This window comes from Diplotaxodon limnothrissa, linkage group LG3, assembly GCF_057381915.1.
Source record: "Diplotaxodon limnothrissa isolate DT_005_m linkage group LG3, D_limnothrissa_male_GT1.1, whole genome shotgun sequence".
In the NCBI taxonomy this organism is placed as follows: Eukaryota; Metazoa; Chordata; class Actinopteri; order Cichliformes; family Cichlidae; genus Diplotaxodon; species Diplotaxodon limnothrissa.
Window position 1 is genome coordinate 3,824,533 of NC_140598.1, and position 14,920 is coordinate 3,839,452.

At 37.6% G+C, this 14,920-nt stretch overlaps 1 protein-coding gene across 5 annotated transcripts in view; it reads right to left on the bottom strand.

Annotated features, from left to right (window-relative positions):
- The window catches only part of LOC146634308 (protein NLRC3-like), a 223,074-nt gene that overhangs the window by 36,755 nt on the left and 171,399 nt on the right, over positions 1–14,920 (bottom strand). For 2 of the 5 annotated variants that reach the window (XM_085376307.1, XM_085376314.1), the window contains exon 10: positions 2,658–2,831. In XM_085376307.1, coding sequence (XP_085232433.1) covers positions 2,658–2,831 — 174 coding nt within the window. Of the gene's footprint in view, positions 1–2,638; positions 2,832–7,368; positions 7,543–14,920 lie in introns of those variants that run through there. The other 3 variants (XM_085376299.1, XM_085376340.1, XM_085376324.1) reach the window with 3 other exon arrangements.

Below are 14,920 nucleotides of genomic sequence, written 5' to 3' on the forward strand. Positions count from 1 at the left end.
GCCCTAGTTTCCCTCGGCTTTCCCGAATGTTCAAGTGGACCATGTGCCTTTTTGGTAGCACATACTTGTGCCAAAAGCTCTTCTCCACTTTGAACTTCAATAAGTCCAAGTACAGGTCCAGACTTACGGATGATCATCTTCAAGACATACTGAGGGTCGCAACTGCTTCCTCCCTCAGGCCAAATCTGGCTCGGCTATGCGAGAGGAAACGCTGCCAGGTCTCTAGCAGCAAGGAGTAGGCAAGAGAAGCCATGTTCAGAAGAACAGTTCATTTTCTCCAGTGTTCCATTCATGTTCAGAAGAAGGTTATAGAACTGTTAATACAGACATTTCAATCTAAATACAGCAGATATAGAAGACTGAAAGAAACACACAAGTTCACTGACTAAAAATATCTTATTATTATTTTATTTATGTATTACAGATTGATTTATTTTCTTATTAATTATTAATTTGTTTATTTATTTTTCATATTTTGTGTTAAAAAATAAAAATAAAGAGATTTGAGAAGATTGGAATTTTTTAACCATGCCTTTCTTGTAGAAAACCTAATGCGGCCCAGCCTCACCCAGACTCTGCCTGCAGCGGCCCCCAGCTAAATTGAGTTTGAGACCCCTGTCCTACACCATAAATCAGTAAGAGAGGGTACGACCTCTCTCATGGCCCCAAGCGGTGTGTGCATGCCAGAGCACTCTGGAAGGCACACAGAGTCTTTACAGACTACTAAGGATCAATCCTCTATCATTATGCAATCAATTATACAACTCTAAGCATATATGAGTAAATATTTCTAAGTATAAATGACAATCAACAATATAAACCTTACAGCTGGTTTTAATAACAGAATTTATTTGTTTCTCAAATGAGAAAGAGCTATCGAGAAACACTCCTAAATCTTTAGTTCTGAACTTTTCCAGTGGGCCAAGGTCAACATTATTAGATAATGCTAATTCTTTTCCCTTACATTATAACAATGTGAGGAGTTAATGCTAAGTATACTGCCATTAGCGGCTAATTCTAATTAGGGGTGAATAATTATTAGTAGCTAATGCTAATATCGTTTTCTCTTCCCTTTTAACAATGTGAACAGCTAGTGCTAGGTAGGCTGATGCTAGCAGCTAATGCTAATTTGACGTGAATTAGCATTATATTAGTGAGGAGTTAATGCTAAGTAGGCTGCCATTAGCTGCTAATGCTAATTTTAGATGAAAAAGCATTAGCAGCTAATGCTCATATTGTTTTCCTTTGCTTTGTAAGAATGACAGCAGCTAGTGATACGAAGTCTACCATTATTAACTATTGTTAATTTGATGTAAATTAGCATTATCCGATAATGGTAACCCTTTTCCCCTGCATTATAACGATGTCAGGAGTTAATGCTAACTAGGCTGCCATTAGGGGCTAACTCTAATTAGGTGAATAATTATTAGCAGCTAATGCTATTATTGTTTTCCCTTTTAACAATGTGAGCAGCTAATGCTAATTTGATGTGAATTAGCATTATATTAGTGAGCAGTTAATGCTAAGTAGGCTGCCATTATTAACTAATGCTACTTTGACGTGAATTAGCATTATGTGCTAATACTAATACTGTTTTCCCTTACTTTTTAACAATGTGAGCAGCTAATTCTAAGTACGCTCTTGTAAATAGGTAATTCTAATTTAGTGTGAATTAGCATTATTTAATAATGCTAACACTGTTTTCTCTTACTTATTAAAAATGATAGTAGCTAATACTAATACTCTTTCCCGTTGGGTAACAACGATGTGAGGAGTTAATGCTAAGTAGGCTGCTTTTAGAGGCTTATTCTAATTAGGGCTGAATAACTATTAGTAGCTAATGCTAATATTGTTTTCTCTTTCCTTATAACAATATGAGCAGCTAATGCTAATTTGATATGAATTAGCATTATATTAGTGAGGAGTTAATGCTAAGTAGGCTACCATTAGCAGCTAAAGCTAATTTGAGGTGAATAAGCATTAGTAGCTTATGCTAATACCCTTTTCTCTTGTTTTATAATGATGTGAGACGTTAATGCTAAATAGGCTTCCATGAGTGACTCCTTTCCCTTGCATTATAAAGATGTGAAGAGTTTATGCTAAGTAAGCTGCCATTAGCAGCTAATGCTAATACTGTTTTCCCTTTCTTTATACAACTTGAGCAGTTATTGCTAAGTAGGCCACTTTTCTCTGCTAAAGATTTCTGTGACCATGATAGAAACTCTGATAAGCTAATGCTGCTAAGCTAATGCTGTTTATGGGCCCTGTTAGAATCAATATTTCATTCTCATTCTGTTGTTTGAGAACAATAACAGAAAAATGTGCACTTCAGAACAAATTTATTGTGAATTCAGCTGTGAATGTACAGTTTGTCATTATTTAAGCTTCCATTTCCAAATGTTAGCTGACACTTTATTAGGTACACTGGCATCTATATCAGGTACACCTGTGACCTAAATGTTCCTGCAAACAGACTCCTTGGAGACCCCTACATAAATATCCATGAACTATCCAGCTAGACTAGTGTGTCTGTCCCTGAAAATATTCCTGCATGTGTGATTGTTCATGTGTCATCTGCAGGAAACAAACAGGAAGTGAGTGAAAGACACGGGAAATGTTTCCAGCTCTTCCTCCTCTATCAGATTTTCTCTCCATACCTGAGAGTGTCCAGTCTCCAGCCTGGATCCTTCAGTCCAGCCGACAGCAGCTTCATTCCTGAGGGACCTGGATGATTGTAGCTCAGGTCCAGCTCTCTCAGATGGGAGGGGTTGGAGCTCAGAGCGGAGGCCAGAGAAGTACAGCCTTCCTCTGTGATCAGACAGCCTGACAGACTGCAGACACACAAAACAACAATCTATCTGTCAACAGTTGTTTTCTCTTTGTCACAATAACATCTATCCATCCATTATAAGTTTATTTATAAGTGACAATACCCAACAGACAACAACAGTCATCTGAAGCTGTTTAACAGTGTAAGGTAACCGCCACCAGTGTGAGCAGCACTTGGTGATGGTGGGAAGAAGATCTCCCTTTGACACAAAGATCCTCCCAGTGAAAACAGGCTCCAGGAGGAGCATCTACCATGACTGGTTGCAGGGTGAGGGGAAAGAGAAGAGATGAGCTCAGAGAGACAAGAACAAAACAGAGAGACAAAAGTTAAGGACATGCAGTAGTGACATATAAAAGCATCAGGAGTGAAAAGAGGGGAGAAGAAAGCAGAGCATCATGGGAAGTCCACCAACAGCCTGAGCCTATAGCAGCATAACTAAGCGATGGTTCAGGGTCACCTGATCAGCTCGAACTATAAGCTTTATCAAAAAGGAAAGTTTGAAGCTGATCGTCAAAGTAGAGAGGGTGTCTGTCTCCTGAACTCAAACTGGGAGCTGCTGCCACACCCAGTCCAACATAGCCAGGCTTTCTTTGCTGCTCTGACAAAACCTCAAATCCCAATCAGAGATGATGAGCATCATCACAGTGATGATCATTTCTCTGTAACCCAGGCTTTCTGCTTCAGGATCTGTGCACGCTCACAGAACAAGGAGACCTTTAAACATCATTTCACTAACTGGATGGACTGAGCTCAGCCTACAGATGAACTGGTGCCAGAGATCATAAAGAACATCAAACAGTCAAATTCAACACTTTAATGGAAATATGAGATTAATGCTGCAGACAATCATGAACCTGCTGAATTCATGAACATCAAGAATGCAGCGAGTGGTAAAATAAAGATTTGACCTCAGTGTGCTCAGTGTTCCTGTCTATTCCTAACATATTCCTAACATGATAGCTGCACTTTAGAGCTCTAAAACTGGAACTGACACATGTTTAAACTCTACATGTTACTCAGTACATTCAGTTCTGACACTCGCCCACAGTCCAACAAAGGAAACATGGAGATGACATCAGTTTGTCACCAAAGTCTAATTATTAGGGCAACTTAACCTGTTATTATCTCGTTAACTCATTAACTGATTAACGTCAGCAATTATTTTAATCACAGTTTTTAAAATCATGATTATTGTGAAAGTGCTCACTGGCTCTGAATATAACAGCCATGGGTCACAGGAGGGATGTTGATCAGTGCTGGCTTGAGATGGGCGTCATTATGCGTCTCAGCCAATGGGAGCATTGAGGGTGGGCCTAATACTACTGCAGCGCTCACATGACCCAGGACAGAAAGAAAGGGGCGGGGACAGAAACATGGAGACAGGTACAGATCTTTGACATGTTCATTTTAAACTGTTCCAGGAGGCAGTGTTGATACAACTAAAGTTATCTGTTGTTGAAGAAGTCGGTCTGAGGAACGTTCTTAGGATCAACAAATGACGGCATGTATGAGCCTCAAGACGCAGCATCACAAGAAGAACACATGAGCTGTAGAAAAAGGAGAGACTACGAAAGCCACGGCGTTACAACGTGAACATGCTTGATCAGAGTGTGATTGTGAACAGGAGGAAGACTCAGCTGAGAACAGTGTGGTGGATACAGAGCAGAGCCCACCATCAGTACAGAGGCCTGTCCATTAGAGTGCTGCTCCAACATGCAGCACATGTACTTGGCCACAGCTGCAACATCTGTACCTGTGAAAGCTTCTTCTCTGTTGCTGCTCATATTGTGCAGAAGAAGAGAGTTTCTTTATCATCAGAAAATGTCAATGAGCTTGTGAGTCTTAGCAGCTGGCTCGGTGCAGAGGAGGAAGAACATGTCAGTCAGAGGAAGATAAATGCAGTTCATGTTGTCAACTCAACCTGGACTGTTGAAAGAGTTTTTCTTTGTCTGGTTTCTGACTGAGATTCTCCAAAGGAAATCCAGCACAAACACACACTTCACACACTCAAAGTCCTGCACAGTAAATGAGCTGATGAGCGTTTGTGCTGCTGCCTGATAACAGAACAATAGTTCTGCTGCTTCCTGTTCTGCAAACACACATTTATAAATGTTCACTTGCTGTTGATCAAAGGTATGTTGGTGGCTCTGGACGCTGAGGGAACTTTGTAAAAAACTAGATCAAATGTTAACGTCCTGGCAGAGGCAAAGAACTTTGATTTGATATTTGATTAGATTCATGTTTCAGCTCAGACTGACAGAAATATTTGAACTGCTGCTGTGTTAAAGGGAACACTGCTGTTAGAAAGCACCTGATCTGTTTCTGCACACTGAATGTTGCACTTCTCATACTGCAGTACTATTAAAATAAGTACACAATGCACTACTTTTGAACTCATGATTGAATGTTGCTGTAACAAAGCCATTAATGTGATTCACAGTGTTCATGGTTTCCCAGCACAACAAATGATTGCACAAGTGTGACTGATCCACTTTCTAATGTGTGTGTAGCCCACACTGTGTGTCACTGTGTCACAGGTGAGTCTGTGTGTCCAGGTTCTATGAGGACAACAGGATATAGTGACTGAGTCCAGCAGCTTAAAGTCTGACTCCATCCTCCATTTAAATAACTCACAGCAACAACTGAATAGCTTTGCCTTTGTGTAGCTGACACTTCATTTTAATGTCCTTCTATTCTGGTTCATCTGGTCTCAGTTTCTATAAGCACACAGGTTTCATCAGGACTCTATGACCTCAGTAATCTTTGCTGGGCCTTAATGCTCTGAACAAAGCTGCACAGCACAAGACTAAATAGAAATGAATCAGTCTTTCATTCTCACTGCTGTTTGACTTCAGCTCTCAATGTCCCACCATAACCCATGGAAAGAATTACTGTCCATCCAGGCTGCTGAACATGAAGCTGAAGAAGGTGGAGTATTGTGAGGGCTGATGGAGATGATGATGAGGAATCCAGGAGCAGTGGGTGGATGGCAGCATCAGCATGAAGGATCAGTGTGAGAACACATCATCATCCACAAAGGAAACCAGTCTGAGTGTCTGACGCTCTTGTTAGAAAGACGCAGTCCCAGCAGTTAGCTTGTCTGCTAGTTAGCTGAGAGCTAGCTCAGTTGTACATTGAATACCAAACTGTGTAAACCAGGGGTGTCAAACATATGGCCCGTGGGCCAAATCCAGCCCATGAGATAATTTCATATGTCAAATATTGATGAATTTTCAGGCTTGCTGATAATCAATGTGAGCACGGCTGAGGTTTTATTCTGATGAGCAAACCATGTGGCCAATCACTTTAAGAGACAGACTGGGATCATACCATTATGTGAAAGAAGACATGTCCCATAGACAGCAAGGGTAGTGGTAGAGACCAGTACACAGAGAAATGGGAGCTGTACTGAAATGCAAGCGTGTCAGGAAAGAGTGAAAAGGCAAAATGAGCAGCATCTGGCTGCATTTCAGTGATATTGGAGACCACAAAGCTGAGTGTAACATTTATACAGGAGATATACAGGAGACGCTGAGAGTAGAACTGATAAAATTAGGAGCTGGCTAAAGTGAGACCCATTTTTATTTCCACCCATTTTCCACTGTGGAGGACAAAAGGTTTCAAACTGGTCCAGGTCTTAAACCTCACGTGTTCTTCCTAATAGCAGTAAATGGATAGAAATAAGGCTTTTATGAAAACACTGAATACAACTTGCTGCCTTTAAAAAGACTAAATGTACAGTTCAGTATTGAATCCTACATAAAATAAACTATATATAAAGTGTGTCTGAATGGCAGAGATGCAGAACTATGTGCATGTAGCACAGAGCCACGGCTCAGTGTCTGAATGAGTCTCACAGACCTGAATGTGCTGTTGAAGCCATTTATAATTATAACGTAATTCTTTACTCGTTTGATCTGCTCCTTACCACAAGCCACCAGACGTAGAAGGTTTTGGACTTTTAACTATATTTTCTGAAGTTTTACAACTTTTCTTACTGTTAAAAACCTCGTTATGGCCATTCATGCTATACAAAGTAATTAGACATGTGTGGTATCTACAGAAACGTCAGAATCTCAGCTAAAAGTTCACAAAACCATCTCAACAACCACCAAACAGCTGAAACAGCAGGTGAACAGATCACACAAAAAAGATGTAAACACAAATCCCCCTGATCACCTGTTTTTTAAACATGAAGCGTCGTTTTGGACGTTCATTTACTGCTGGTTCAGTGAATTTTGGTTGGACAGTGATGAAACCTGCAGCCTCAGAATCTGTGAGAAGTCTGCTTTCAGCACGCAACAGCATTGTTGTGTTGTGTGCTGTGGATCCACCTCTGCAAACTCATCACTGTTTCACCATCATGTTTCTACTTAGACAACAACAAAGGAAGCAGTTCCCAGGAACTACTTCCTGTCTTGTTAACATAAGAGTACGTTGCCCTTCAAAACACCTCCACTTCTCCTCTTATTAGAGGACTGCCTTATTATTAATCTGCTAATTCTGTCAGTTGATGAAAGAAAAATGCTTGATCTCACCTGAGAGTTTCCAGTGTACAGTGTGGACTCTTCAGTCCTTCAGACAGAAGCTTCACGCCTGAATCCTTCAGGTTAATGTTACTCAGGTCCAGCTGTCTCAGATTAGAGGTCTGAGAGCTGAGACCTGAGGCCAGAGCTTCACAGCTTCTCTCTGACAGGTCACAGTGACTCAGTCTGAAAAATAACAGATAAACAATTACAAAAATAAAACACTTATGTTGAAGCGTAATGAGATACTATTATATTTAGCAATATTTCATCTTGTTTTGTCAGGAAACTGAGCACTGATGCAGAGCAACATGTGGAGAGAATCAGAGGAGAAGAAGTGAAGAGAGAACAGCAGTAAAACAACACTGAATTGTTCAGTGTTCTTTTGATATCAACAAAATGTGTCAAACTTCTTTATTTTGTATTTGTTTTAGTAGAATTGATGATTATCACTTAGATAACAACCACAGGCCAGGTCTAAATTGCACTTTGGTGACAGTTACACCCAGAAATATTTCAGAAACGTGGACAATTTGTGCTCCATTGTATTCAGTATTGAACAAACTGAGTACCGATGACCACTTAATATTTTTGATATTTTATTTGAGTTGTTCCACCTGATCTGTGTTAACTAGAATAAACATTTAAAAGCTAAAGCTATGATCACATATGTACTTACAGAGCTTTGTTGGAGGCTTTGACCACTGGCAGCAGCCTCAGAAGAGCCTTTTTAAAGGCTCATGTTCTCACTTAGATCACTTTATAGCTGTATATCTCAAATTTCTGTAAAGTTATTTATTTCATATTCTGTATAGTTTTTCATATTTATATCCTGTTCATAGCCTGTACATAGCTTGTACTCACTACAGCCTGTACATACTTAGTTATAGAATATTCACAACATACTTCATACCGTGTACATTATAACATACCATAATAGACCCATTTCTGTAATATACTTACATATCTATACTATTGCTAATATATATTGTAATATATCTATATCACTAAAGCACTTCTGGATGGATGCAAACTGCATTTCGTTGCCCTGTACCTGTGCATGTGCAATGACAATAAAGTTGAATTCTATTCTAATTCTATTCTATTTATTTCTACTTACATTTCATTCTGGGAAAAATGGGGATTACTTTGAAAACAGGAACTATTTTCCCCAAAAATCAGCCCTGGATTAGTAAATCACTCCAACATGTTCTCAGGCAGAAGAAGCTGTCTTGTTATGAGGGAGAGAAGAAAAGCAGCTAAAATCAGGTGTAAAAGTAAAGCAGAGGATGAGCTGAATAAAGGACACTCAAGGCTGGCTTGGAAAGGAATGAAGTCCATGGTGGGGATGCAGAACAAGGAGCAAAGATGAATGTGATGCTGAATCAGCAGAAGACTTGGACTCATTTGATTCCAGCTTTTTTTTTTATTGACATTTTAGAATCACTATACAATACCATCAACTTCAGCTATCTTTCAGTACATATATTTTTTTTTATTTTTTTTCTATATTTAAACAACTAAAATATCCATACAATAAGAATGAAAGAAGAAGAAGAAAAGAAAAAGAAGCAAAACAGGAAACAACATAAATAAAAAATACATAAGGAAAAAGAAAAAGGAAAGAAAAATAAATAAATAAATATAGGGAGTGTGTTTTTGTTTCCATTAATGTAACTAATTTTTCCTCTAGTCTTCTAGTAGTTAACAAAGTCAAAATCTAATGCAAAAGCAAAAACTAATTAGTCTGCCTTCCTCCATTACCACACATAAAGCTGTTAATCCTTTATATGTCCAATCTTTGAATCTGGTGTCCAATTTATTTGGAGCAAAATGTGTGTCATATGCACACCACTTAAGAACTGCTATATCCTCTTCTAGTTTATATTCTTTTATTACTGTTTTCCAAATTTTAAAAGTCAACTTGATCCATGGATTTTCAATAGTTTTTATTAAATTTTGCAAGCTTCTGTCTGCTATAATAGCTTGTATGGGGATGGAGGTCAGACTCTCCTCAATAACTTTCCATTGAGCGTCATATGAAGGATTACATCAGCATATCATAGGCCTTAATTGTGCTGCCCAATAATATTCCCTAAGAGAAGGTAAGCCCCACCCCCTTTTCCTTTGTTAAGTTGTAGGGTTTTCAATCTAATTCGGGGCCTTTTTCCTTGCCATATGTATCTTGACAAAATTTTATCCCATTCATTAAACTGTTTCTGGTTAATTTCTATTGGTAATGTTTGAAATAAATATAATAATTTAGGAAGAATATTAATTTTAATTGAGTCTATTCTCGAATATAAACTTAAATATGGAATTAGATTCCATCTCGCTATATGTTCCTTAATTTTTTTCTGTATTGGTAAATAATTTCGTTCTGATAGTTCTGTAAGATCCTTAGGTATTATGACTCCTAGATATTTAAAGTACTCTGTTTGCCATGCTAATTGATACTTATTTTTAATTTCTTCTGATGGAATATAATTGTACTTAAGCAATTGTGTTTTACTCATATTAACCCTATATCCAGATAGTCGACCAAAGTATTCAAATGATTGCATTAATTTAGGTAAAGAGTTTGATGGTTGACCCAAAAATATTAAAATATCATCTGCATAGCAGGCTAATTTATGCTCCTTTTCATGGATATTAATACCTTCTACTTCTTTATTTTGTCTTATATATTGAGCCAATGGTTCCAGATATAACGCAAATAATAATGGTGAGCACGCACAGCCCTGCCTTGTTCCTCTTTGCTGCTTAATACTATTTGATAGGTAGCCATTAATTTTAATCCTTGCCGTAGGGTTATCATAAAGTGCCTGTATTGTCTTAATTATATATTCGTGAAAGCCAAATGTATGCAAGACTCGGTAAAGAAAGTTCCAATTAACTGAATCGAATGATTTTTCTGCATCGATACTGATTACCATTGCTTCTATTTTATTCTTTTGAATATGATTAATAATTTGTAATGTCCGTCGTACATTATCTTGTATTTGGCGTTCTCGAATAAAACCTGTTTGATCATTATGAATTAGATTAGATAAGAACTTTTCTAATCGTCGAGCCATGATAGATGTAAACAGCTTGTAATCTGTATTAAGAACAGATATTGGTCTATATGACGCACATTCTAATTTATCCTTGTTTTCGTTTGGGATGGCAGAGATAATTGCTTCTTTGCAGCTAGAAGGTACTTGAGCCTTCTTTAGGATCCAATTCATTGTTAGAAGCATCACTGGTATTAATTCTTCTTTTAGCTCCTTGTACCATTCTGCCGTATATCCATCTGATCCTGGAGATTTATTTATTTTAACTTTACTTATTGCTATTCTTAGTTCCTTTTCTGTTATATCTTCAATCAAAGTTTTATTCTGTTCTTCATTCAGTACTGGTAAATCAAGAGAATCTACAAAACTGTTAATTTCAACTATACTACTCTCTGTGTTATTAGCATACAGAGTCTTATAAAATGTTTCAAATGCACTCTGAACTTCTATTGGTTTATTTTTTATTAGTTTTGTCACTGGATGTTTAATTTTGTGAACTGTATTATCTGCTATTTTCTTTTTTAGTTTCCAGGCTAATACATTCTTTGCTTTTGATCCTCCCTCATAATACCTTTGTTTAAGAAACATTAATTTTTTTTAAATTTCATATGTGGTCAAATCATTTATTTCATTTCTTGTTTTCCTAATTTCCTCCAATATATCCTGAGATGTTTTTCTTTCATGCCTTTTCTCTAATTCTTATTTTGTAGCTCTTCTAATTTCTTATTTCTCATCTTTTTCTTATAAGAGGATATTGCTATAATTTTCCCTCTCAGGACAGCTTTTAAGGCATCCCACAGTATAGGAGGAGACACCTCACCATTGTCATTAGTTTCCATATAGAAGTGAATCTCTTTCTTAATTTGTCCTTTAAAGTGAGGATCATTCAGTAAGCTTGAATTTAATTTCCAATTATTGAGTTTTGGTTGCACGTTTAAATCAACAGACAGGTATACTGGTGCATGATCGCTTAACTCTATTGTTCCAATTGCACAAGTGCTTATTTTATCTTTATTTTTCCCAAAAGTTATGAAATAATCTATTTGTTCTGTCCTCACTAAGCGTTGTCCTCGTGAACGTAGACTCAGCTATACAGACAGCTAAACACTCTCCTAATCAAAATCCAGGGAACAGGCCAATGTGTTGAGTTGGATGATTTAATAAGGAAAAAGTGTGAAACTGTTGACAAAACCAGAAATAAACCAATAAAAATGTTGCATCAACATACAGTATAACAAACACATATTCAAAAATATGAACGCAATATTTATCTGCTTAGTGAGTGCCCGAATAAAACATCAAATGAAATCACACTCATGATCAAAACGTTAAAGAAACCACATGGCAAGTGAGCTAGCTTAACCTTACTAGCTTAGGTTATATACATATTCAAATTAAATTCTAACTACAAACTATATCACACCTTCACAACAAATAATAATGCACACAAGTTGTCTCAGTGATAACAAACAATATTACTCACAGATGATGCCGTTTATCAACTTGTGAAGGCATGGATGGCAACAGATTAACGGAGGTGAAACTGCCTCTGGCTAGATCTTACAGAGTAAAAAAAATACACAAAAACAACCACAAGAGGGCAAACTGCTGCAGAACAGAAAATGCCTAATGCCAGCACACTATTCTTGTGTATAACGAGTGCGGTGAGGAAAAATAAGTATAATCCCTTTGGTAGGGATGCAAGTCTCTCCATATATCAATTAGTCCCACCTCCTTCATCAATGTATTTATATTCTTAATTAATGTTTTAGTATTCTGTGCTTTTCTATTGGAAATATCTAGCTTTGGTTGTAGATGTATATTTAAATCTCCTCCGCAAATTAGGAAACCTACTGTCTCTGTTACCATCACATCTATAATTTTCTTAAAGAAATAAATATCGCTTCCAGGGGGTGCATATATATTTAACAACGTGACTGGGTTCCCCTCAATGTTTCCCCTTACCAAAATATAACGTCCCTCTTTATCACTTATCTCGGATATTTTTTCAAAGAGTAATTTGCTTGATAACAGGATAGCCACTCCTCTCCTTCGTCCAGTTTTATAGGAAGAGGAGAAAACTGTTGTATAACCCATTCTTTTCAGTTTTTCATGCTCCTTACAGTCTAGATGGGTTTCCTGTAGATACACTATTTGTACTTGTTCTTTCTTCATTTTAGTTAAAATTTTATTACGTTTAATTGGATTCGACAGGCCATTTACATTATATGATATGATTTTTACCTTATCTTTAAGCATACCCTTACTATTTGAATTAGAGATGGACCGATCCGATATTACGTATCGGTCCGATACTGACCTAAATTACTGGATCGGATATCGGAGAAAAATAAAAAATGTAATCCGATCCATTAAATATCACGAAAGCACCTCACAAAACTTGCAACACGCCGTAACTCACCTCAGAACGTTAGCACGTCGGAGCAGTATGCATCACGTGATAGAGCGGCTGTGGCATGCGGGACCTGTCGGTGGTCTGGATAGCATTTGGAGCTTCGCTAGCAACCTGGCATTTCATCTCCGACAAAGTTATCCCCGAGAGAAGTAAAGCAAGTGTGTAAGTCCATCTCTGAATGTTTGTAAAGCATTCCTGCGTTAAGCTTAACGAGCGACTGCCTCTCGCTCTCCGGCTGCTACTTCAATCGTCAAACTGCTAATGATCAGCTGATCGGCTTTTCTGTTGTGAGTCTCTCTTGTTTGTTTTTGGTCCACTTTGCGCCAGAAAGAGGAAACCAGCGGCTGAACAACAGCAGCACGTTTAAGCTTGATAAGCTGTTGTTAGAATTTATTTAATATTACTTTCTACACCAGGATCGTTTTCTACGTAGCTGACGGCTGGTAACTGTGCAGGGGCGGATCTAGCAAAGTTTAGCCAGGGGGGCCGATAGGGCATTAACTGGGAAAAGGGGGCACAAAGACATACTTTTCTTTCTTATTCTCATTTAAAATGTCTAGCTTTTAATAAATAATTATCTGACACACAAAGTTTTAATTTGATGTAAAATGAATAGAAGTCAATTACTGTATATAGTAACTATTAAGTCTAATATATATATACCCTAGTAAGCTATAGTACTTTTTCCTTTGGGAAGGTACCATCTGTGCAGTCTGCAATTTTGTTGAAGAAAGATGTTGAATCTATTTAATATTTCTTGAAAAATAATTGATTTCTGTGCATTTTTTTTCACACTGCATCAAATTAAGGTTGATTACGTCGATTAAGCATCATGAGGTGGAGCGTGAGGGGTGGTTCCCTATTTTTTATTTATTTTTGTTGTTGCTGGGAGTTGGAACCCTATTAGTTAGGTTGCTTAATATTTACGCTAAGTACTCTTTAAAATACCAGAATAGGGAGGATGGTGTAGGTTTAAGTTTATTAGATTGATCAGTATTGCTGAACTATGAAATATTTTTTTTGTATACAGGTATAACAGAATAGCTTTAGTGTAGTTGTTGTTTTAAACTTGAGTATGAACTTGCAGACTTGCAAAATGCAGCAAGATATTTTAAAAAACAGTTTTGTTGATTAAAAAACACTATATCGGATTCATATCGGTATCGGCAGATATCCAAATTTATGATATCGGTATCGGTATCGGACATAAAAAAGTGGTATCGTGCCATCTCTAATTTGAATATTATTAATGTGACAACGACATGTACCATCAGACCACTCCCTAAACATACATAAGCAAATGTTAATATTAACATTAAAGCTGTATAAAACAACAGCTACAGAAATAAGCTTTATTTGGTCAAAGAAAAAAAAAAAAAAAGACTTCTAACTGTGGGGTCCCCGATATGACCCTAAGTAAGCCCCGATAAAAGAGGGGGCTTCGAGGGGGGCCTCTCTCACCTCTATGTGAGACAGGGCCTTCCTTAGCCAGCAGGCCAATGTCCATTCTACTAATAGCATAGGTAGCACGTCCGCCTATTTTCAATTTCTGCATTGCCACTTCAGTATATTATTTCGAGATAAGAAGTCTTTACCAGTGTATATGGCTATAGCTTGATTCCAGCTTTGATATCATTGATTTCAATGAAGAGCTTTGTGATTGTAGCAAAGGGCTGGTAGCTCTGAGAGTCCCACTGATGAGGCGTTTGTGAAGGTTCGCAGTTATCTAAAGAGCTTAGAAAAAAAGGCATCTGGACTTCTTTAAGTTTTTTGAAGACGTTTCGCCTTTCACCTCTCATCCAAGAAGCTTCTTTATTTCTAGGGTCAAATGGTGGAGAGTCCCAGATTAGCCTGTGTACAAACAGACTTCAGCCATATGAGAGTGAGTGTGAGTGAATGAGAGCACACACAGGACACTCTGATCTCTGAATGTGTGTGACGCAGTGAAAAAGAGGATTGTACTGGATATACTGTGACTGACAAACAGAGTTTAAAGAGAAAGGTGTTTGGATTAAAATGGATTATGCTAAAGTGAACGTGCTAATGAAATCTGAACTGACTGAAATGTGAAGTGAAGATAATTCAGATGTAA